Source organism: Pongo abelii, chromosome 13 (genome assembly GCF_028885655.2).
Source record: "Pongo abelii isolate AG06213 chromosome 13, NHGRI_mPonAbe1-v2.0_pri, whole genome shotgun sequence".
Taxonomy (NCBI): Eukaryota; Metazoa; Chordata; class Mammalia; order Primates; family Hominidae; genus Pongo; species Pongo abelii.
The window spans coordinates 22,942,020-22,966,528 of record NC_071998.2 but is presented as its reverse complement, the minus strand read 5'-3'; the positions used below and the strand labels follow the sequence as shown (position 1 = coordinate 22,966,528).

The 24,509-nt window shown below is 42.4% G+C and overlaps 1 protein-coding gene and 1 long non-coding RNA gene across 5 annotated transcripts in view; one reads left to right on the top strand and one right to left on the bottom strand.

Moving 5' to 3' along the window:
- Positions 1-23,591, top strand: part of LOC129048057 (uncharacterized) — an 83,843-nt gene extending 60,252 nt beyond the window's left edge. For all 3 annotated transcript variants that reach the window (XR_008510072.2, XR_010136430.1, XR_010136429.1), the window contains 2 exons: positions 893-968; positions 23,359-23,591. This is a non-coding gene — a long non-coding RNA (uncharacterized LOC129048057). The remainder of the gene's footprint in view (positions 1-892; positions 969-23,358) is intronic.
- On the bottom strand, positions 380-7,111 carry SPATA31F3 (SPATA31 subfamily F member 3). Of its 2 annotated transcripts, none has more exons than XM_054520987.2 (5): positions 6,883-7,111; positions 6,344-6,389; positions 5,744-5,804; positions 4,351-4,457; positions 380-949 (listed from the first exon to the last, which is right to left on the bottom strand). In XM_054520987.2, exons 1-5 carry the CDS (start codon positions 7,024-7,026, stop codon positions 678-680), a joined length of 630 nt encoding a protein of 209 aa, XP_054376962.2. In that variant the 5' UTR covers positions 7,027-7,111; the 3' UTR covers positions 380-677. The 2 variants fall into 2 exon arrangements, with proteins under 2 accessions (XP_054376962.2, XP_024108083.2); XM_024252315.3 differs by having other exon boundaries at positions 3,964-4,457; positions 6,883-7,110.
- Positions 23,592-24,509: the final 918 nt, after the last annotated feature.

Sequence of the window (24,509 nt, the reverse complement as noted above, 5' to 3'; positions counted from 1 at the left end):
CCAGGTTGTCAGCATATACTGTATAGAAGTCATCAGTGAATTTTGCCTGTGGGCCAAAAATGCATTAGATTCCTGGCCACTGCTTTTTATACTATCGCCATGTCCACATTCCTCCTCTGAGCCCAACACACCATGGGACAATAGAATTCAAGCCTGACCTTTACTTTCAATGCACCTAAAACAAGGGCCTTTCTTCTCTGTCAAGTCCCTTTATCCACATTCTAGGGTGGGGCTGGGAGGAGTCATGTGGAATGCTGACCCATCTGAAATAAAATGTGATTTAAGCTTCTATACCACATAAGAAGTACTTTTTAGGTCCTTTACTCTCTCTGTCTATCATATACCACATTGAAAATGAGGAGGCACAAACAGGTGGCTCTTTGCTTAAAGGTACAAAGTATATTTGGAGAATGCCCTGCTTCACCTGCATGTTAATGGAAATGGCAATGAAAGCCTTTTTCAGGAGGATGCAGAGGTTCAGGAACCTATGAACTCCTTTTTCTTGTAATGGGTATTCTTGCATAAACCAGTGCCTTCTGCTGAGGTGAGTTAGACCTGGGATAGATTTCCTGGTTGAGTGGCACAAGTCATTTGAGGACAGAGTTTGGAGCATTTGTAGGAGTGGCACAGGACCCAGGATTGGCTGGACTGAAGGGAGTGTTGCTAGAGCAGATTATTTAGGCACTGGGGGCATCACAGAAGATCAGGCCTTCCTCCTCAGTAGAAGGAGGCTGAGCCTCAGGGTGCTCTGTTGTCTTCTCTGTTGTAGCTCCCCACACATGATCTTTGGTGACAGTTGGACTCTTCTCAATGTTTTTTGTCCTGTCTTGGGTCACTGTCTCAACCTTAGAAAGGAGAATGGATTCCTCATGCCTTCGATCTTTCATTTCAGGGTTAATCCAGTGCAGAAACAGCTTCATCTTGTTATCCAAGCCAACTTCTGGAGCTTCTGGAAGGATGATGCTCTTGTGAGTATGGACTGCCCTTACCAGACCCTGCAACTCTTAGCCCTAGAAAGCGTGGCCCTGCACATTTTGCCCCTGCAAATTTTGCTCTGTAAAATATGGCCCTAAACTATTTGACTCTGAAAACTTTGGATCTGAAAAAAATTTACCCCTTCAAATACTGTACTTGCAAAATTTTGGCCCAGCAAGTAATGGCCCAGTAAGTTGGCCCTTTAAGCTCTGGGCACTCCAGGTTTGGCATTCTCAGAAATCCTGTTTGGATGAGGTTATTCAGCTTAGTCTAACAGCTTTGCAAATTATTCTTATCTGGTCCTTTTGCCCCAAGTAATCCTGGAGGTTGCTCTTGGAACTCAAGGTTATGGAGAAGCTGGTGAAACAGCAATAGCCAGTACTGAGAGGATGGAAATGGGGCTCCACAGATCCAGAGAGATCCTTGCTAGTCCCTGCTCAAGGCAACCATCTTAGCTAAACTAAAGTTTTACCTAAGAAAGATCCTGGAGATATATTTGGCAAGTTGTGAGCTCTAGAGTTCTGCTTAGAAGTGCCCCTACTCGCCCCTGAACCTCGGCAGAAAGGGTGTTCTCTCTGGCTGGGGAGAGCTCCAGTGCTGTCCGGACACCCCCTTCTCTGTGATTTCCAGCTGCTTTGAATGTCATCAAATGTCACTGGGTCATCTGTTTTCTCTGCTGGGGTAGGGACTTGTCCTCACTTTTGCAAAGACCTGATCTAAGGGGCTCAGGGCCCTCCAGGCTGGGTTGTTCACTCTAGCCTCCAGCTGAACACAAAGTACCTGGGCCTCTGTCATGCCTCCACTGGGTGTGAGATCCCAGAATCCCAGTAGGCATGGGGTACTGCTATGGAACTAGATCACTTGTAGCTCTGCTGCACTGTCTTTAGTTCAACTACAAGCTATTCTTTCAGTCCAGCCCATTCTGGATCTGGGGCACATGGGATGCCTGGTGGGATATGAAGTTTCTGGAGTAATGTTTTCCCTTGGTTTAGCAATCTTCAGACTCCTAAAGGATCCCCGCGTGGAGATATTCTTTGGGATGGTCAAAATTTGTTCCTTGGATTCCCTTGTTTTTATGGGACTTCCCAAATGTATCTCAAGGAATTTATTTTTCAGGTAGAAATTTAGTTTGGCCAAGATGGGTGCCTTGAGTGATTAGGGGCTGTAAGGATCTGTCTGCCTCTCTAGCGGTACCATCTCCATCAGCTTGTGTTTTAGTGCAGAACACTTGTACATTATCTACACAAGCCTCATTGGTGTTTTGAAAGCATGGCCCAGGACTTACACATTGCTGTTCAGATGAGATTGAGTCAGAGGCTCTGATGGGCTCAATCTGTGATTGTGGATTCGTGAGTGATTGCCTGGGCCACAGCCCTGGAAGGAGCCACATAATAGAGAGCAGGCAGCCCTGACAGAAGGGCCAAAACTTGTCTCAAGTTTCTCAGTGGCTTCCTGGGACAGGGTCTGGGCAGCTCAGGATCATCAGTAACAGCATCTGGAAAGGCCTGTTGCTGCTGATCAAGGCCTGTCAGTATTCAGAGTGTCCTTTCATGATCTGTATAGGGGCTGATATGTGTCACTTCCAGGTCCAGGTGTTTGCTTTTCAGAGGACAGGGGCACGAAGTTGCTTCCCAGGCCTTTGGAATACTGCAGAACCAGTGATTTGTAGTCCCAACAATGGCAGATGTGGGCAGGGACAATGCCCTAGCAGATCTTCCCATATTTGTAATCTGTGTGGCTCTGCAACATTACCTTGGCCTGAGGAAACAATTGCGGACTGGCCTTCCTGCCACAGTGGATCAGAGAAGGCCACTGTTCCCACTGGCTTCCGGTGCTCCATGCTGGGAAGACCCACATAGGTGAGGGCTGTCCTGCTCCAGGGCAGGGATTATTGGTCATCAGGTCACAGGATGAACTGGATAGACTGCTGGATCTTTTGGATCAGGTCCCAGCAATGGCAAATCAACCCTCTGTTTCAGTTGCTCCTGGAGGTGGAATCCTAGCCGCCTCTGGGCATGGTCTAGGAAAATGCTTCCTCCCTCTTGAGGACTGAAATGGACTTCCCCAATCAAAGAGGGTCCTGGATCTAGTGGGAAAGGCTGCAACATGTCTCAGGGCTTACATTGTATGATTTCCTGGATCTACAGAGATCTCTGGACAACAGCTGGCAAACTCCACTGAAGCTGGAGCTGCCTCTACAGCAGGTGCCACTCCAAGGCTTTCACTTAGCCTGAGTCAGATACAGGACATTGATCTGGATTTGTCAATGGTCGGATGGAGGATGGGGGGGGAAAGGTGGGGAAGGAGGGGAGATTTTAATTAGTACAGAGGTGAAGGAGAAATCATTGCAGAGAAAGGGCCAAAGGCTCCCCTGTTTTGGAGATTTCTAAAGGCAGACCAGGGATCTCTAAACGCAGACAGTAATGTGCAGAAAAGAGAAACCACTGTAAGGTAGCTACAGATGTGGCACACTGAGGCCTCAGTGCATCCCCCAGTCAGTGGACAGAGGCCACTTAGAAGCCGAAAGAGAGGAGAGGGTAGAGCTAGAGCCATGGGGTTTGGGATTTGTTCACAGTAATTTTTCCGCTCTGAGTCCGTAGTGGATCCTTCAAAAACCCTGAAAGCTTAGGTGGACCAGCTAGCCTCCCATGAAACCCAGAGTCAAAGGGATGGAAGCTCATCTGTTCAGCAGAAGCCTTAGAGATGGCATTCAGAGTGAAAGAAATGGCTGTTTGTCTGTTTTCCATCCTTTGGAAAATTAGAAGTGGTGTGGTATAAGCTGCCACAGAAACTCCTCCACAGATCTTGGGAGCCCTCAATTGTGGGAATATGTGCAACAATATCCTTGTACTTGAAGATTCTTCAGGACTTTTTGGACATTGCAATAGCAGTTGAAAGGAATGTAGTAGGGTCATAGGGTGTTGTTTTAGGTTTGGGAGCTCTGGGTTCAGGGAAAGAAAGGGAATCTAGTATTCAAGGGCTGCTGACCTTGGTTCTCCAGGACAAATTTGGAGTTGTTTTTCTTCCTCTCCTGCTGGCTCAGAGGAATTCCAGGCTTCTCAAAGTTTGAAGACAGAGATCCCATGACCTGGGACACAGCTGGGACTTGAGATCTCTGTCCTCGCTGAAAGTGATCAGCCCAGGAATCTTGGATGCTGTCTGCACCAGCTGACTGGGCAGCTGACTGGGTTAAAGATTTCTGATCCATTAATTGTGACAGTGTTGGAGTTACAGATGCCAGTGAAAGCTCTTTGGATTTCGGGGAGCCCAGATCCTGACTATGCTCAAAAGACACACTAGACGTGGACAAAGCCTCTAGGCAAGAGGAGCCCTGTGATGGCCCCAGTGAAGTAAGGGAGATCTGGTTGTTCTCACCCGCCAGCAATTGCTTAATCTCCAGAGCCATAACGTTGCAGATTTGGCAGCAGGGGTCTGCACAAAGGATTCGCCGCACACTTCCTTCCTGAGGAAGCCAGCCCTGGCTGGGAAGAGAAACATGACAAACATTAATGATGGAGTGACATCTGCCTTCTCGGAAAGTGTGGACCAGGGTTGGCATTGTCCTTTCCCAGTCCTGAAAATCCTGGAGCCTACACTCTCTTGTTGTCTACCTCTCTGCTTTTCTTCCTAAGAAAATGCCATTTGGAGGCTGGACACAGTGGCTCACGCCTGTAATCCTAGCACTTTGGGAGGCTGAGGTGGATGGATCACCTGAGGTCAGGAGTTCGAGATCAGCCTGGCCAACATGGTGAAACCCCGTCTCTACTAAAAATACAAAAATTAGCCAGGCATGGTGGCGCATGCCTGTAGTCCCAGCTACTTGGGAGGCAGAGGTAGGAGAGTCGCTTGAACCTGGGAGACGGAGCTTTCAGTGAGCCGAGATTGCGCCGTTGTACTCCAGCCTGGGCAACAAGATTGAAACTCTGTCTCAAAAAAAAAAAGAAAAAAGAAAAGAAAAAGAAAAAGCCATTTGGCAAGGTGGGCTAGGCTGACGGTCTAGAGCTTGTTGGGCAAGGCTTCAGACAACCCATGGGAGGGCGTGGCCCTCAGAGAAGGCTGGGAGCTGGGGTCAGTTCTCTGTTGACCTTGTTGAAAAGCTGAACTAGGAGAACGGAGCCAGGTGGTTAGCTGATGGGGCATCACCAGTTAGAACCCGGATCAGTCTCATTTGAGGCTAAGAAACCCAAAGCCTGGTATTTGGGCTTGAAGTTCATGTAGGACCTCTGCATTCTGAGAGCTATTTGGTATCCCTGCTGATATACTGAACATCTTTTGAGAATTAATCCTGTTCTCTAGAAATCTTAAGAAGAGGATAAGATGATAGGCTGCCATCTGAGGGCTGTCTCCCTAATGACAGAGCCAGAGGAGGTAATGTCAGCAGAATCCAGTCAGACTCAGAGGAGAGAGAATAAAGGGAATAAGACAGGGATGACTTCTTTATGCAAAATCCATTCCTCTTGACTGGATAGCTTGTCTCGTGGCTGAATGCAACCCTGTGTAGAGTCTTTTATGAATTGTACACTAGTACAAGCCTGAATTCTAGAACTACTGTGATCCTAGCCCAAAGCAGAATTGGGTGACCCTTCCCTCCTGAGATGTCTGGCCCAGCCCCCCTGCCCTGGCAACTCTCTCAACTAGTGAACCAGCCTCCACTGTGTATGTCTCCCTCCCATCCATTATCCCTCTTCTCATCTCTACCCCAAGCCAAGCTGAGAAATGATCACAGACCAGACTAGCAGCTGGGAGACTGCAAAGAACAAGAGATTACCTTTTCATGAGAAACAGCAGCTTCCACAACTTCTCGGCTTCTTCCTGGGAAGTTCTCCTAGCTGAAGAAACAGAAGATAGTGAGTGTTATGTGGAACTGGAGAGGATTCAGGGACATCCTATAAGAAGCTGAAGGCCTTTTAATGAGAGGATACTGAAAACCCCAAGAGTCGGAACACTAAGTCACATCTGTGTACAACTTAACCATTTACGATGTGTTGTTCTGCACCTTGTCTCATTTGTCCTTCACCATCACACTGGGAGTGAGGAAGGATCATCACATGCCCATTTTATGGAGAACAAGACTGAGAGTTGAAGAGGCTTCCACAGGTTTGTAAAACTAGTAAATGACAGAGTTGAGGACTTCTGCCCTACTTCCTCATTCTTTATTCTCAGGAGGATAAGATAGAGAATTTTTTAATGTTCCTAGGCTCTGATTTTCCACCCAAGGAAGCCTTCCATGAGAAATTGTCCCTGGGAGGTACTAGAGTCTGCAGTGGTTAGAGCACCTGGCTGTTAGCACCAGGGGTCATAGAGGGTCAGGATCCATGGGAACCTCACCCCCAGCAGAAGCAAATTAGAGGAGAGACTGGGACTTTACCTCTTGATGTTCTATCTCCAGACTTTTGTTGGACTCTTCGGTGACACTTAAAGACAAAAACATTATCATGTAAAGCTGCTACACCATTTTTTTCCATATCTAAAATGAAACAAAACTCATAAACATTTCCCAGTCTTTTTCTGTGTTCCAATTTTATATACTCTTCTGTCTTTCCTTTCTGTATTCTTTTTCACCCCAAGAGTTTCCTTATTTGCTTATTTCTGACTCACTTTCTGGCTCTTCCATACTCCATGCCTCCCACCCCCATTCCTTTCATAAGTTCTGTGGGGACTTTAGGATGAGACGGGAGGAAAAGTGGAACAGATTAAAGGATGGATGGGTCCAGAAGTCAAAGGAGTTCAGCCATCAAATGGCCCTAAATAGCTGCCAACCAGAATAATCACCCAAATTGGGAGCTCTTCTGGTATCCAGTGAGGAAACCCCTTAAAAAAGCAAAGGCTAAGAGTAACAAGAGAAAGCTGGGGGTAAAATCTTGTTTGAGGCACATCAATTTAGCCATGGTCATAGTGTTTCCCTACCCGGCAACAGGTCCTGTTAGGTCCCAACCTTAATTTTTGGTGGCTTTTTTTCACTTGCCAAATAATTAATGCAATAATGCAGATGGATCCATAGGTGTATAAGGGATATCCAACATCCCACAAAACAAAGATAGGGCTCAACATGATCTAAACCTCACTAGCCATCCCTCTTCCTAGTCTTTCACTGTCTTGGAACCTAATACCTCCAGATTCTACACCTCGTCATTTCTGCCTCACAGAAGAGGGATCCAAACCACCAGACTGCATCACAAAGCCCTCCTGTTCCACAAGGCAGGGATAGCATCACAGACCTTTATCTGTTTTTAAAGAGGCTTACTATGGTGATTCAATGTTCAGATGAGGGTGTCTGGTGCTCTGTATGGCCTACAGAGCCCGGGGGAAAAGATGCCAAGGTCATAGGCAACATGTACCTTTTCATGTTCTCTCTACTCTCTATACTCTTATGGCTCAGCTCTCTCCTTTACTACAATGGCCTGACACCTATCCCTAGATAACCGAGTCTCTATGCACACTACATGCCCTATAAGAGAGACAGTGGATAGATCAGAGGAACTCCATGAACTGCATCATCTGTACTGGGAAGATAACAACAACAATAACAAAAAAAAAAAAATAGAGGATAGGGCAGGCATCATATTGTTAAATCTTGGAAACCGATCTTTAATGTCACCAGCAATGATATATGGTCAGTATTGAGAGGTTCAGAAAGAGGGCAGTGTATGATGTGTCAAGGAAAGGACAAAGCTGATGTTCTTTTAAATAACTTTCTGAGAGTTAAAGAAGGACTCCTCCCAATCTGCGTGGTCCAGCCTGAGATGGGTGAGCAGAGATTGTAAGCACTACCTTTCATGGAGGCAAATGAATGAGGCTCACTTCTGGAGCTCTGTACAAGGCTTGATTTTCCAGAATTGCCTCTACAGATTTTATAGCATCTAGCCTATTCATGGAGATGAGTTATTGGCAAAACTTTCGATAAGGTTCACAAACTTGTGGCTCTCTGGTTGAATCCACCATGGTTGGAATGTTTGCCTGAAAGAGTGTTTTATGAAAATCTGAATTTGAATAACTTTAGGCAGAGCAGAATTTTCCCTCATTTAACCCCAGGATCTACCACTCCTTTGCCCACTGATTCTCACATTAATGTTAACTTCATGACCCCTATCAATATTATGGCATGTCCCCAACACCCTAGGATTTCTGAGTTTCCTTGAGAAGTTCTTGCCCTGATAGGAGTGGTTGGTCTTAGGCTCAAAATCTCTGAAAAAGGGCCAAGTGCGGCGGCTCACACCTGTAATCCCAGCACTTTGGGAAGCTGAGGCAGGTGGATCGCCTGAGGTCAGGAGTTCGAGACCAGCCTGGCCAACATGGTGAAACCCCATCTCTACTGAAAATACAAAAAATTAGCCAAGCATAGTGCTGGGCGCCTGTAATCCCAGCTACTCAGGAGGCTGAAGCAGGAGAATCGCTTGAACCCAGGAGGCAGAAGTTGCAGTGAGCCGAGATCACACCACTGCACTCCAGCTTGGGTGACAGAATGAGACTCTGCCTCAAAAACAAACAAACAAAATCTCTGAAAAGGGTATTTGATCCTTCCTCCAGCATTCGTTCCTCCACTAGACAGGAATAGTGAGCACTCAATACGTGCTTAACCCTAAGTTGGGCAGTGTCGAGAGTACAAAGACATTTGGGTTGTATTGCCTACCTGCTTTCAAGATTCTTAAAAATCTAGTTTCAAAGACAAGGCATTCACAAGAAGCAAAAGCCAACCTTTTTCTGGGGAAGGGGCTGGAGAAGGGGGAAATAGAGAGTTATTGTTTAATGGGTACAGAAGTTTCTGTTTGGGGTGATGAATACAACCATCTTATTCATAAGTGAATGCCCTTAATGGCACTGAATTGTACACTTAAAAATAACTAAAATGGTAAATTTTATGTTAAGCATATCTTACCATAACTTAAAAACAACCAAAAAATTCATTAGCACAAGGGTTTCTTTTTGAACTAGCTATAAGGAAAAATATTCTAAAAATGATTTGACAAACAAATGGATTAGTGAACATTTTTCTCTTTTAATTTTTTTATTTCCATAGGTTATTAGGGAACAGGTGGTGTTTGGTTACATGAGTAAGTTCTTTAGTGGTGATTTGTGAGGTTTTGGTGCACCCATCACCCGAGCAGTATACACTGCACCCTATTTGTAGTCTTCTATCCCTCGCTTCCTCCCACTCCTCCCCCCAAGTCCCCAACTGTATCATTCTTATGCCTTTGCATCCTCATAGCTTAGCTCCAACATATCAGTGAGAACATATGATGTTTGGTTTTCCATTCCTGAGTTACTTTGCTTAAAATAATAGTCTCCAATCTCATCCAGGTTACCGCAAATGCTGTTAATTCATTCCTTTTTATGGCTGAGTAGTATTCCATCATATATATATATATATATATATATATACACACGTATATATACACATATATATATACGTATATATACACATATATACGTATATATACACATATATATGTATATATACACACATATATATACGTATATATATATATACACACATATATATATACACACACACACATATATATATACCACAGTTTCTTTACCCACTCATTGACTGATGGACATTTGGGCTGGTTCTACGTTTTTGCAATTGCAAATTGTGCTGCTATAAACATGCATGTGCAAGTATCTTTTTCGAATAATGGCTTCCTTTCCTCCAAGTAGATACCCAGTAGTGGGATTGCTGGATCAAATGGTAGTTCTACTTTTAGTTCTTTAAGGAATCTTCACACTGTTTTCCATAGTGGTTGTACTAGTTTGCATTCCCACCAGCAGTGTAAAAGTGTTCCCTGATTGCCACATCCATGCCAACATCTACTGTTTTTTTATTTTTTGATTATGGCCATTCTTGCAGGAGTAAGGCGGTATCACATTGCGGTTTTGATTTGCATTAGTGAATGTTTTTCTCAAATGTCCTTCTTATACCTACAAAAGGAAACTAGATCTTCATATTAAGGATAATTTAAGAAGAGTCCTACCTGAAAATGGGATGAATTTGAGCTATTTCAACATCTGCCCTGAACTTGCAAATTCCATAATACAGGAATGAGAAGACTTTTTCAACCAAAGAGCACTGAATGAAAGGTTAACAAAAATCAGTTAAAAGGCAGCTTGAGTCAGCTTTTTAGTAGTAGGTCATCAACATACCTGCAAAGTAGCCTGGATCCTTCATTACTTTCATTACTCCTACTTAACCAGCTGTTGCCACCCTCTATGCAGCTGTAACAGTTTTATCACCCATTAGCCTGACGTCTTGCACCCAGCAGAATCACCACATCTGCAAGTCCTGCACCTGCTCCTGCCAGTGCACTACTTACCTCACAGATAACCCACAGCCTCTGCCCTCCCACCAAGCCATTAAAACCATCTACTGAAAACTCCACTCCAGCAATTCGCCTGGCCCTTGCTCCTCTGCCTTAGAGCTGAAGAATTAGAGCCAAGGGCTGAGCCAAAAATGGTCTCATGTCTTTTTGCAGATTAGGCCTTTAGCATAGGTTTATTTACTGGTTTGGGGCTCATCGACAAGGGTGCTTGTGTGGACAGGACAGTGGGATCAGTGTCTTCCTAAACAAGAGCGCATTCATGTAATGATCACAGCTAAGCCTGGCATTTCTCACGATGTGGGCATGGATCATCACATTTGCCTTTCCTGCCTCGTGGTTGAGAGCGAACAGCAAACAAGGAAGATGAAGTACACGAAAAGCCTCTGTGGACGCTGGAGGGCTGCACAACTATCAAGGATTCTTCTTCATTTGTTTCTAGAAAACTTGCTTTAAGCCAGACCCTGCTTTCATTATAATGCTGCAGAGCCACAATGATTGCAACAGAATTTCTTCAAGGAACTGTTCATGGCTACCAATTCATACGTACCCATGAGTCCTGTCGCCTTGTAAACAAAAATGTGACTGACATGCCACTGATGTGAGATTGTCCCTCCACACAAGCCTTATGAAAGAGCTTCGCTGTGTCTCATACTCAGAAAATACTAGTGAACATCTCAAATATACCAAGGTGCCGGGGACAGCGACTCAGCAGCAACACTTTTATAGATGAGCACCTTTGTTAATGCCCAAGAGCTAGAATTTCCAGGGAGTTGGGCAGGAAGCCCCAGAGTAGTGTCAGGCAGCAAAACCACCAGAGCTCACGCAGCAGATTACTACCCAATGCGGGATTGTGGGGAGTAACGGTAGATGGCAGCCAGAGACACTAGAGGGCAGCACATGCCCACCCAATACGCCTAGTCCTGTGACATCTCCACCCTGACAGGAGCTTTCAAAGGTTATCTTCTCCAGTGGTCTCTCAATACCAGCCTTTACATCAGAATCACTCGGGAGCTTGTTAAAAATATAGATTTCCTGGTTTCACTCCAGACTAATGAATCGGAATCTCTAGATGCAGAGTCCAGCAATCTCTATATTAAATAAGTATCATGATATTGATTCTTCCTACCCATGAGCATGGAATGTTCTTCCATTTGTTTGTATCCTCTTTTATTTCCTTGAGCAGTGGTTTGTAGTTCTCCTTGAAGAGGTCTTTCACATCCCTAGTAAGTTGGATTCCTAGGTATTTTATTCTCTTTGAAGCAATTGTGAATGGGAGTTCACTCATGATTTGGCTCTCTGTTTGTCTGTTATTGATGTATAAGAATGCTTGTGATTTTTGCACATTGATTTTGTATCCTGAGACTTTGCTGAAGTTGCTTATCAGCTTAAGGAGATTTTGGGCTGAGACAATGGGGTTTTCTAGATATACTATCATGTCATCTGCAAACAGGGACAATTTGACTTCCTCTTTTCCTAATTGAATACCCTTGATTTCCTTCTCCTGCCTAATTGCCCTGGCCAGAACTTCCAACACTATGTTGAATAGAAGTGGTGAGAGAGGGCATCCCTGTCTTGTGCCAGTTTTCAAAGGGAATGCTATGTTTATTGCGGCACTATTCACAATAGCAAAGACTTGGAACCAACCCAAATGTCCAACAATGATAGACTGGATTAAGAAAATGTGTCACATATACACCATGGAATACTATGCAGCCATAAAAAATGATGAGTTCATGTCCTTTGTAGGGACATGGATGAAATTGGAAATCATCATTCTCAGTAAACTATCGCAAGAACAAAAAACCAAACACCGCATATTCTCACTCATAGGTGGGAATTGAACAATGAGAACACATGGACACAGGAAGGGGAACATCACACTTCGGGGACTGTTGTGGGGTGGGGGGAGGGGGGAAGGATAGCATTGGGAGATATACCTAATGCTAGATGACGAGTTGGTGGGTGCAGCGCACCAGCATGGCACATGTATACATATGTAACTTACCTGCACATTGTGCACATGTACCATAAAACCCAAAGTATAATAATAATAAATAATAAATAATAAATAAATAAATAAATAAGTATCAAAAATAACCCTTAAGCAAGAAGGCACTCAGTATGGGTTTGTATTTGAGACTCTGATGAAACTATGTCCCTCCCCTCACACTCAAAATTTGATTGAATTTCAGAGGCATTGACTCCACTTATGGACACTGTGGGGAACTCAGGAAGCCTGGTTAAGAAATTTGCATACAATTTATGCCAAGCGAAACACCATCACTCTGAGGTGGAAGCCTCAGCATGGCCAGGGTCCTTCATGTTTTAAAAAGTCATAGGAACTTTGGGAAAAAAGAGAGAAGACCAATGACCAATATTGAGAATGAGAGAGGTGACTCACCAAAATTCCAGAGATATTTAAAGGACAATCAGTTAATGTGAAGGCCAAGCACAGTGGCTCATGCCTGTAACCCCAGCACTTTGGGAGGCTGAGGTGGGTGGATCACTTGAGCTCAAGAGTTCGAGACCAGCCTGGGCAACATGGCAAAACTCCATCTCTACAAAAACTACAAAAGTTAGCTGGGCATGGTGATGTGCACCTGTAGTCTCAGCTACTCAGGAGGCTGAGGTAGGAGGATTGCTTGAGCCTGGGAGGTGGAGGTTGCAGTGAGCTGAGATATCACCACTGCACTCCAGCCTAGGTGACAGAGTAAGACCATGTCTCAATAACAATAATAATGTGAAAATTTTAATGTCTGTAAATGGACAATTTAGATGAAATGGACTGCTATGGTTTGAATGTGTTCCTTCCAAGCTTTATGTGTTGGGAACTTAATCCCCAGTGTGACAGTTTTGGGAGGTGGGGCCTTTTGGGAGGTGTTTTAGGTCAGGAGAACAGAGTGGATTAATGCCACTAAAAAAATGGTTTGCAGGAGTGGGTTCTCTCTCTTCTGCTTTTCTGCCCTTCTTCCACGTGAGGACACAGCAAGGAAGCCCTCATCAAATGCTGGTACCTTCCCACCCTTCAGAACTGTGAGAGAATAAATTCTCTCTTTATAAATTACCACTCTGTGGTATTCTGTAATAACAGCACAAAATGGACTAAGACTGGACAAATTATTTGAAAGACACAAACTATCAAAACTTAAGAAGAAATAGATATCCTGAATGGCCTTATATCCATTTAAAGAAATTGCATTTGTAGTTTAAATCTTGTCTCAAAAAAATTCTTGTCAAGAAAACTCTTATTTCTTTATGACCATATTTCTTCACTAGTGAATTCTAACAAATATTTGAGGAAGAAAGAATACCAATTCCACATAAATTCTTTCAAAAATTTAAAGAGAAGAGAATACTTCTCAATTCATTGTTTGAAGCCAGAATTGCCTTGATACCAAATCCAAAGACATTACAAGAATAGAAAACTAGAGACCAACATTCTTCATGAACATGAATGCAAAAGTTCTTAACATTTTAGCAGATCAAATTCAGCAACATATAATTGGTAGGAAATACAGAGGGCAAACAAACATGATAGACCACAGGGATGCAATCGGCAGAATCAGGACTATGGACAAAGGATCTAGTTTCTTCCATAAAAAAATTATAAGGAGAAAAGTTAAAGCAATGGAGCAGAATCTATGTATTAAAAGAGCATTAAGAGACATTTCAACTACTTGAAGTTTGTGGGCTGTATTTGTATTCTGATTCCAACAAACAAATTATAGAAAATAAAAACAGGGGGTCGGGCATGGTGACTGGCCAGGGGTGGTGGCTCATGCCTGTAATCCCAGCACTTTGGGAGGCCGAGGCAGGTAGATCATCTGATGTCAGGAGTTCGAGAAAATAAAAATAAATTTATAAGCCAATCAAGGGAATTTAAGCACTGATTGGGTATTTGATGATATTAAGAAACTATTATGAACTTTCTAGGTTTAATAATGGTAGCTCTGTCATTTTAAAAGCTTGTATATGTTTAGATGCATACTAAAATATTTAATGGTATAAATTTCTGATATCTGGAATTTACTTCAAAACGAGGAGGTAACTAGTGTAGGGGTAAAGAAGAAACAAGATTGTTAAAAAATATTAATTTGAAGTTGGGTGACAGGTACATGGAGGTATGTTATTTGAAATTTTCCCTAGTAAAAAGATAATTAAAAACAGAATCTTCCAAAAATGTTTTAAAATACCTTACTAATAAAGTAAAAACTCAGAAGACAGTCATGCGTAAATAAATAAACATGTAGAAATGCTTTTGATTTAATAATATACACATGAAGATCTTATAATCAAAATGATTAAATTTTATTTATACCTTGAAAATATGTTACTATGATTGTAAAAATGAATTTATATTCTTATTCTTATATAAAAGTATTATCCTATTAAATATTACTGATAGTTACTACTCAACCAAACAAAATAATTACATTTCCATCTGCCTCAATAATGCATCTAAAAGAAACTCCTATAAAAATTAAATTTTAGACTGGTCGTGATGGTTCATGCCTGTAATCTCAACACTTTGGGAGGATGAGGCAGGAGGATGACTTGAGCCCAGGAGTTCAAGACCAGCCTGGGCAACATAATGGGAACCCATCTCTACAAAAAATTATAAAATTAGCCAGACATGGTGGCATGCATCTGTAGTCCCAGCTACGCAACTCAGGAGGCTGAGGTGGGAAGATCTTTTGAACCTGGGAGGTCAAGGCTACAGTGAACCATGATCACACCGTTGCACTCCAGCTTGGGCAACAGAGTAAGACCCTGTCTCAAAAAAATAAAAATAAATAAATGAAATGAAATTTTAGTCATGATTTCAAAAATGTTTTCAGTAGCTGCGTCTTTTTCACCATTTAAAATGTTTCTAAATGTTCTGAAATTTTATTCCTATCTATGACAGATTTCAATTAAGAAAAAGAAAAGAGCTTTCTTGGGGAGGGGAGGTGGTTAATAGGGTGTCAGCAACTCTCTGTGGATAATATTATGAAAAGTCCTCATATAATAGGTGAGTTTGGCCATCTCTGGCGATGAGCTAACCTAGACAATGAACTATAAATAAAGGTCAAATAATTCAGGAACACAAGGAAGAAAGGGGAATTAACCCTGACTGAGCACCATTACCCAGTGCCAGGCCTGTTATACGGATCACCTCATTCATTGCTTACCACCAGCCAGACCCAGGTATTGCTATCCCACGTTATACAAGAGGAAACTGAATCACCAAGAAGTAAAATAACTAACCCATCACAGCAACTTAGAGATAGATGAAAATGTTGATTCTAAACTCCACTAAGGTCCTTGCCACCTCCATTTCATTCAAGTTAAGAGGGATATAAATACTCAGAATAATTATAAATAAGCTGTTTGAAATTGCAGACTATTCACATATCCAGTAGTTTTTTAAAAGAAGGACAGTAATAAAAGAAATTTTAAGACAGGAGCCCGGGCGGCCAAGGCAGGAGGACACTTGAGGGTAGGAGTTCAAAACCAGCCTGGGCAACACAGCAAGACCCCATCTCTACAAAAAATAAAAAATTAGCTGGGCATGGTGGCATGCTCCTGTAGCCCTAGCTACTCAGGAGGCTGAGGCAGGAGAATCACTTGAGCCCAAGAGGTTGAAGCTGCAGCGAGCTGTGATTGTGCCACTGCGTTCCACCCCAAGCTACAGAGCTAAACCCTATTTCAAAAATAAAATGAAATGAAATAAAGTAAATTTTTTAAAAACAGGAACCAAAGAGCAAGGCTGGATCCAAAGGTCTCCAGTATCATCCTGGTACACACCTAGTTCTTCTCATCAGGTGTGTCCCCCAACTGCAGGAAGGGCATTAGGCTGTCACAGCCCAGTGACACTAGCACCTGAGATTGTTCCACTCACAACCCTTTTGGCAGTATGGCCATTTTCACAATATTGATTCTACCCATCCATGAGATTGATGTGTTTCCATTTGTTTGTGTCATCTATGATTTCTTTCAGCAGTGTTCTGTAGTTTTCTTTGCAGAAGACTTTTGACTCCTTGGTTAGGTATATTCCTAAGTATTTTATTTTTATTTTTTTGCAGCCCTTGTAAGAGAGGTTGAGTTCTTGATTTGATTCTCTGCTTGGTCACTGTTGGTGCGTAGAAGAGTTACTGATTTGTGTACATTAATCTTGTATCTGGAAACTTTGCTGAATTATTTTATCAATTCTAGGAGCTTTCTGGAGGAGGCTTTAGGGTTTTTAGGGTAGACGATCATATCGTCAGCAAACAGTGAAGGGTTTTCAAGGTAGACGATCATGTTGTCAGCAAACAGTGACAGTTTCACTTCCTCTTTACCGATTTGGATGCCCTTTATTTCTTTCTCTTGTTTGATTGCTCTGGCTAGGACTTCCAGTACTACGTTGAAGAGGAGTGGTGAGAGTGGGCATCCTTTTCTTATTCTCCTTCTCAGAGGGAATACTTTCAACCTTTTCCCATTCAGTATTATTTTGGCTGTGGGTTTGTCATGGATGGCTTTTATTACATTAAGGTATGTGCCTTGTATGCTGATTTTGCTTAGAGTTTTAATCATAAAGGGATGCTGGATTTTGTTGAATGCTTTTTCTGCATCTATTGAGATGATCATGTGACTTTTGTTTTTAATTCTGTTTATGTGATATATCACATTTATTGACTTGCATATGTTAAACCATCCCTGCATCCCTGGTATGAAACCGACTTGAGCATGGTGGATTATCTTTTTGATATGTTGTTGGATTTGGTTAGCTAGTATTTTGTTAAGGATTTTAGCGTCTATACTCATCAAGGATATTGGTCTGTAGTTTTCTTTTTTGGTTATGTCCTTTCCTGGTTTTGGTCTTAGAGTAATGCCAGCTTCATAGAATGAATTAGGGAGGGTTCCTTCTTTCTCTGTCTTGTGGAATAGTGTCAAAAGGACCGGTACGAATTCTTCTTTGAATGTTTGGTAGAATTCTGCTGTGAATCCGTCTGGTCTTGGACTTTTTTTTGTTGGTAATTTTTAAATTACCATGTCAATCTCACTGCTTGTTAGTGGCCTGTTCAGGGTATCTAATTCTTCCTGATTTAAGCTAGGAGGGTTGTATTTTTTCCAGGAATTTATTCATGTCTTCTAGGTTTTCTAGTTTATGCACTCACAGCACTGACTGGATTACAAATTCATCAGACACTTCTGAGTAGCCTAGAACTTGCAATGTAAATAGACCTAGAAGGAGAGAATGCCCTGACCAGCAGGTGGGAGTAGGCCAGGTTCGTTGGAGTTACATTTATCACTATAAATTAGTAAATTAGCATTCCGATTTATGCTTCAGTCTCTTTTTAGTTTAGTTACAGTGGATCCATCCCAAAGAAACCACTTGGTTCAGAGAACCTTGACAAAATGGAACCTTTCTGCCTATAAAGCTGAAAGCTGGCTCCTGGTTCTCTCTGATTCCCCTCGTTAGTCTCCACCGTCCTGAACAGCTGCAGAGGCAGGGAGGGCAATCCTAAACACCAGACTACTGGCATGACCACAACCTGATCTCCTACCAGAGGAGACCAAGCACCCCCATTTCTCATCTAAGCCGCCTTCCTCTCCTGTGCTTTAGTTTTCTCCCTGTTAGCTAAAAGTGGTGTTCATTAAAACCTATTTGTTGAATAAAACACTGTAGGGGTTATAAAAGTATGTAGAAGTGAATTCTGATAACTTAAAAGTTACATGTTTTCAGCATAGTGGGAAATAATAGGTATCTATACAATAATACGGTATCTGAGAGTATGTGGTATATAATCTCCTTATAAATATTATATAAAGTTGCTATATAAATCTCCTGTAAAGGGGAGATTATTTTTGGCTGAAGTGATCTGGGAAAGCTTCATGTAGAAGATGGCATTCAAGCTGGTGCTTGAAGCTGAGAGAGGATTTTAATATGTGGAGTTGGAAGAGGGAGTGATCCAAAATGCAGGAATCAACATGCATAAACTGCTGGTGTCTCTGTGTAATGATAACATGCAGAAATAACAGAAGGATTCCTGAAATATTTATTTAACTCTGAGTGCATATTATTTTGTATATATTTGATCTTAATTAACTGAGTTTTAGATTTTATTTTGTCTTCGTGTGGAAACTGGGGTTGTGGATATCTCCTCATGGGAATGTTTTTCTGTGTCACGTGGACATGAACTGTGGAGATGGGTCTTCAGAACCTGACCATATGTGTTTCTAGGTATAAACGTCTGTGTGGGTGCATTTCTCTACACAGATTTTTTGGTCTTTGTGGGTGTGTGCACATGTAGTCCTGAGGGTTGAGAAGGAAAGAGAGGAAGGATTAGAGGGGAGAAACAGGGAGGGGGGGAAAGGAAGTGAGAAGTTGTTGAGGGTGTTGGGGCTGTTAGTGGAAAAAAATAGACTCTGTAAAATATTTTAAAGAGGTTTATTCTGAGCCAATATGAGTGACCATGGCCTGGGTAACACAGTCTCAAGAGGTCCTGAGAAAGTGTGCCTGCCTCAGTTGGATTACAATTTGGTTTTATACATTTTAGGGAGGCAGAAGTTACAGGCAAGGTCATAAATCAGTACATGAAGGTTATACATTGGTTCAGCCCAAAAAGGCAGGATGTCTTGAAGCAGATCTTACAGGTTATACATGGATTGAGAGATTCTTTAATTTACAAGTGGTTAAAGGAGTAAAGTTTTGTCTAAAAATTTGGAGTCAGCAGAAAGGAATCTTAAAGAATCTTAAGTTTCATTGTGCTTTGACATGGTGCTTCCTTCCTGATGCTTTGACATGGTGAGGCCTTAAAAGCTGCCTCAGAATCCAGGTGAATCACTTGAACCCAGAAGGCAGAGTTTGCAGTGAGCCGAGATCACGCCACTGCACTCTAGCCTGGGCAACAGAGTGAGACTCCATCTCAAAAAAAAAAAAAGCTGCCTCGGAATCAAGATCCCTAACCCTAACCCCTAACTTTGTTTTATTCCCCACACTCAAAGTGCAGGGAGGGACTCTCTTGGAATTCCCTTATCTAAACAAGTAACTTTGTTTCCAAAAGAAATGCAATGCAGTTGTCTAAAATCCCCTCCATAAGGGATTCAAATAACCAGGAAAGATCAACCACTGGAGAAGAGAAGAAATTAGGTGTCATCACCACACCCAGACACACTATTTTTAAAGGGAAGACTCTTGCTCTGTTGTCCAGGCTAGAGTGCAGTGGTGTGATTATAGCTCACTGTAGGTGAGCACCACCCCACCCCTCTAATTTTTATTTTATTTTCATAGGGACAGGTTGTCTACTATATTGCCCAGGCTGGTCCCAAACTCCTGGCCTCAAGGGATCCTCCCTCCTTGGCCTCCCAAAGGGCTAGGACTACAGGTGTGAGCCACCTTGCTGACCCAGATTTTTCATCTGTTCTTCTGATGGTAGCCCCAAGAGATCACCCGGGGAACTTTATCTGTGTAGGACAACCTTTGTTCCCGTGTAGCTCTACCTCTCACCTTCCCTTAACGTAGGCCTCCCAACTCCTGGGTCCATTCATTCTCCCTGATGACTTACTGCCCCTCAAAGGAATTGTTGACATTCCTTATCTCCTACTGTCCATGAAAAATGATATGTAAATTTCTGTACCACACTGGGTTATTCAGTAATAATCACTCTATTAATAATCCCCTCCCTCATGCACATTAATAGACTTATATGCCTTTTCACCTATTAATCTGCTTTTTGTCGGTTGATTTTCATAGACCCTTCTAAAGGTGAAGGGACGTTTCCCCTTTGCCACCTAGAAGGGGAACCTCTGCTCTGAAGACGAAGTGTGGTTTCATATAGTTAGTATTTTACATAATTGATAATTGATTGTCCCATAGATCACAGATACTCCTTTCCTATAATACGACATTTATTGGTAAAAGGCTCGTGCTTCAAAATGCCATCTTTTCTTTCATCCATTGCACTCTATCTCTTTTCATTGGTCCAGTCTTTCATCCAATTTAATCCTCTTTTTGGATTGTCTTTGTTTAGTTTTTTTCCCCTTTTTCTTATCCTTCCAGTTTGATTTCTTTCTTCACTGTAGTTTTGGGGTTTTTTTTTGTTTTTTTGTTTTTGTTTTGTTGCTTTGTTTTGTTTTGTTTCCCCCAAGATGGAGTCTTGCTGTGTCACCCAGGCTGAAGTGCAGTGGCATGATCTCGGCTCACTGCAACCTCCACCTCCCGGGTTCAAGCAATTCTCCTGCCTCAGCCTCCCGAGTAGCTGGGATTACAGGTGCCACCACACCTGGCTAATTTTTGTATTTTTAGTAGAGATGGGGCTTCATCGTGTTGGTCAGGCTGGTCTTGAACTCCCAACCTCGTGATCTGCCTGCCTCAGCCTCCCAAAGTGCTGGGATTATAGGCGTGAGCTGCCACGCCCAGCCTCTTTCCAGTAGTTTTCACCTGCTGTAAGTTTTCTCTTCTAGCTTATGGAACTAATACCATACCCCAGAAACAAATGTTTTGTAATTGAGGGAGGGGCACTTCTTGTTGTAAGGATATTTTAGGCTCCATTTAAGGCTTTTGTCTTCACTGCCACTGCCATAGACAATTCATTGATCCCTCAAATTTAAATTGGGTACCTTTGTTTATGTGAAAGGCATTGTTCTAGTCAAGACAGAAACAGAAAAAAAAATCCCTCAGGGAGCTTTCATTGTAGTGGAAGTAGAGAGAAAGCAAACAAATAGGAAAATATGTAGTATGTTAGGTGGTGATAAGTGCAATGGAGAAAAATAAAGAAGAGACCAAGTCAATAGTATAAACAAGATTTGTCATTTTAAATAGGTGGCAAGGGGAGGTCTGAGAAGATGATATTGGAGCAAAGACCAGTAGGAGATGAGGGAGCAACTCATGCATGTCTCTGGGAAAAGGGAACAGGAAACATCTATAGGGAGAAGACAGGTAAAGATCCAATAAGACAGTCCCTCAAGCCAGTACAAAAGGGGTTGAGGACTTCAGAAAGCCTCCATAGTATGGTGTCCTTTGGACAGACTTTGTCTCGGGTCACCACTTCAAATCCTTATAAGGACTTCTTTCTCAATCTTATTTTATCTTACCTCATCCTTTTTTTTTCTTTTTTTTTTTTCTTTTTTTGAGACAGAGTCTCGCATCGTTGCCTGGGCTGGAGTGCAGTGGCCCGATCTTGGCTCACTCCAACCTCCACCTCCCAGATTCAAGCAATTCTCCTGCCTCAGCCTCCCGAGTAGCTGGGATTACAGGCGCCTGCCACCGCGCCCGGCTAATTTTTTGTATTTTTAGTAGAGATGGGGTTTCACCATGTTGGTCAGGCTGGTCTCAAACTCCTAACCTTGTGGTCCACCTGCCTCAGCCTCCCAAAGCGCTGGGATTACAGGTGAGCCACCACGCCTGGCCCCCTTTTTTTCTTTTTTAAGAGATGGGGTCTCACTATGTTGACTAGGCTGGCCTCGAACTACCAGCCTCAAGCTTCCTAAACAGCTGGGACTGCAAGAGCACACCACTATACCTGGCTCTTCCCTTATCTTATCTTTGTGTCTTTGGGGACTAATTTGTTTAGTTTTGTCTGCCCAACTTGGGAGGTTTAGCTAGCCTGTCATCAGTGGCAGCCTGGCCTTTGGCCAAGCGCTGGACAAGCACCATCCTATGGACCATTGACATTTCACGTGTTCTGCCTCATCCCAAACTGAGCCTCATCTAGGTCAAATGCTCAATTCCTGTATGGTTTATCACTATCACATTAACTTGTATGCTTCTCTGTCTGTCATAATTTTACCAGGGACAGTTTGCAATTGCAGCAAACACTTAAGTGAACTATTTATAGAGACTACTTTGTTCCTTTGAGAGGTACCTTAGAACATAAAGAGAAGAAATCCTTTTTTTTTTTTTTGAGACGGAGTTCCGCTCTGTCGCCCAGGCTGGAGTGCAGTGGCGCGATCTCGGCTCACTGCAAGCTCCGCCTCCCGGGTTCACACCATTCTCCTGCCTCAGCCTCCCGAGTAGCTGGGACTACAGGCACCCACCACCATGCCTGGCTAATTTTTTCAATTTTTTGATAGAGACGGGGTTTCACCGTGTTAGCTAGGATGGTCTGGATCTCATCTCCTGACCTCGTGATCTGCCCGCCTCAGCCTCCCAAAGTGCTGGGATTACAGGAGTGAGCCACCGCGCCCAGCCGAAGAAATCCTTTTAAGGAGGTTTTTCATCTTGCCTGATTAAGATGGAGTGATTGTTTTGTTTCGTGTAGAAGACACCCCTCCTTCATTTCTGTGCTTCAGGAGTTAATAAATGCTGGCTTTTAAATTGTACCACTTATAAAATTGTGGAAGGTCACAGCTACTGTTTCAACCAGCTGTAATAACTCTCTGTTGTATGTCTATATGTGAAAATGGGTTTTCCTGCATCTAAGCTTTCTCTCCTCTCCTTGAAGGAATATAATTAGCCTTCTACAGTATTCATATTTGTCTGAAGCCAGTTTTGCCTCTTTTTTTTTTTTGCTCACCACTATGCTAATGAGGATCTCCTCTGTTTTGTTCTGTTCCTTTCCCTCCTTTTTTCCCCTCTCTTGGAAAACATTAAAAATTAACTTAGAAATAAAAGTCACTCTGTTATTATGTGCATACTCTAGGGATAACTAGTCCAGATAAGCAGCCAAAAATGTCTAAAAGATCTTGAAAATTGCTAAGAGAGTAGATTTTAAGTGTTCTCGCTATATACATACAAAATAAGTATGTGAGGTAGTACAAATGTTAATTAGCTCAAATTAGCCATTTCATAATGTATATTTCAAAACAACATACATGATAAACATATAATTTCTATTTGTTAATTAAAATATGTAAGTAAATGTTTTTAAAGTCTAAAATCTTTATTAAACTGTTAGGGTTTCTTTTTGTGAACACTTAAAAGTGTATTTACATAGTAGTCTATGTTACTAAGTTATGAGATAAAAAGAAATAGATTTAAAGACTAAGCGGTTTTGTCATGATTCAGAGTCTCTAACTTTTAGTTTACCCTATAGAAAATAATGGCATATTTATCTTTGGATATATATGACTTGTATCTTGTCTTCTTTTTTTTTTTCAGTTGAGACAGAGTCCCACTCTGCCACCCAGGCTGGAGTGCAGTGGCAGGAACATAGCTTACTACAGCTTCCATCTCCCAGGCTCAAGCAATCCTCCTACCTCAGCTTCCCAAATAGCTGCGACTATAGACACACATCATCACACCTGACTAGTTTTTTTGATTTTTAGTAAAGACGAGATCTCACTATGTTGCTCAGACTAGTCTTGAACTCCTGAATTCAACTGATCTTCCCACCTTGGCCTCCAAAAGTGCTGGGATTACAGGCATAAGCCACCATGCCCAGCCTATTTTGTCTAATTACTAACTATTCTTGATTTTGCCTATCTAAAAGTCAGTCAGACTTTAAAAAAAAAAAAAAACTGTAAAGGTGTCTTTTATGAATAAACTATATTTATAGGGTTTTCTTTTCTTTTTCTTTTGAGACAGACTCTCTCTCTGTCACCCAGGCTAGAGTGCAGTGGCATGATCTTGGCTCACTGCAACCTCCGCCTCCTGGGTTCAAGCAATTCTCTGCCTCAGCCTCCCAAGTAGCTGGGATTACAGGCGCCCACCACCACGCCTGGCTAATTTTTTGTATTTTTAGTAGAGGCAGGGTTCACCATCTTGGCCGGCTGGTCTTGAACTCCTGACGTCATGATCCACCCGCCTCAGCCTCCCAAAGTGCTGGGATTACAGGCGTGAGCCACCCTGCGCCCGGCCTATGGGGTTTTCTAAAATGGCCATTAGGTACCATAGAGATTTGCTCCTTCAACCCATAAAAGGAAGGACAACAGGAATAGTTAGTTTTGTCTAGAAATTTTCCAAATTTCAGTTAATTCAAGCCTGCTATGTGAGCTCTTTTGTTTATCAAATTTAAGATTAAAAAAAAAACTGTCCAGCTGATGTCTAGCCAAGTTGCAGCCTATCTCCCCCACTGATTGTAACAAAAATTCTGGAAAAATACAAGAAACAACTATCTAAGAACTCTGAGAAGTAGAAGTAGCAGTTGGCTGTGAAGGAAAGTCAAAGCCTGAAGAACAATCCAAATGGAGGCAGTGAGTTTCCTGGGTTGTTTTCTTCCTTTACCTACCAATTTCGATCCAAAGGCAACCTGAGTTGGGGAACTATATAGCAGGAACAGATAGCAAAAACTGAGAAAATCCCATTTTTCA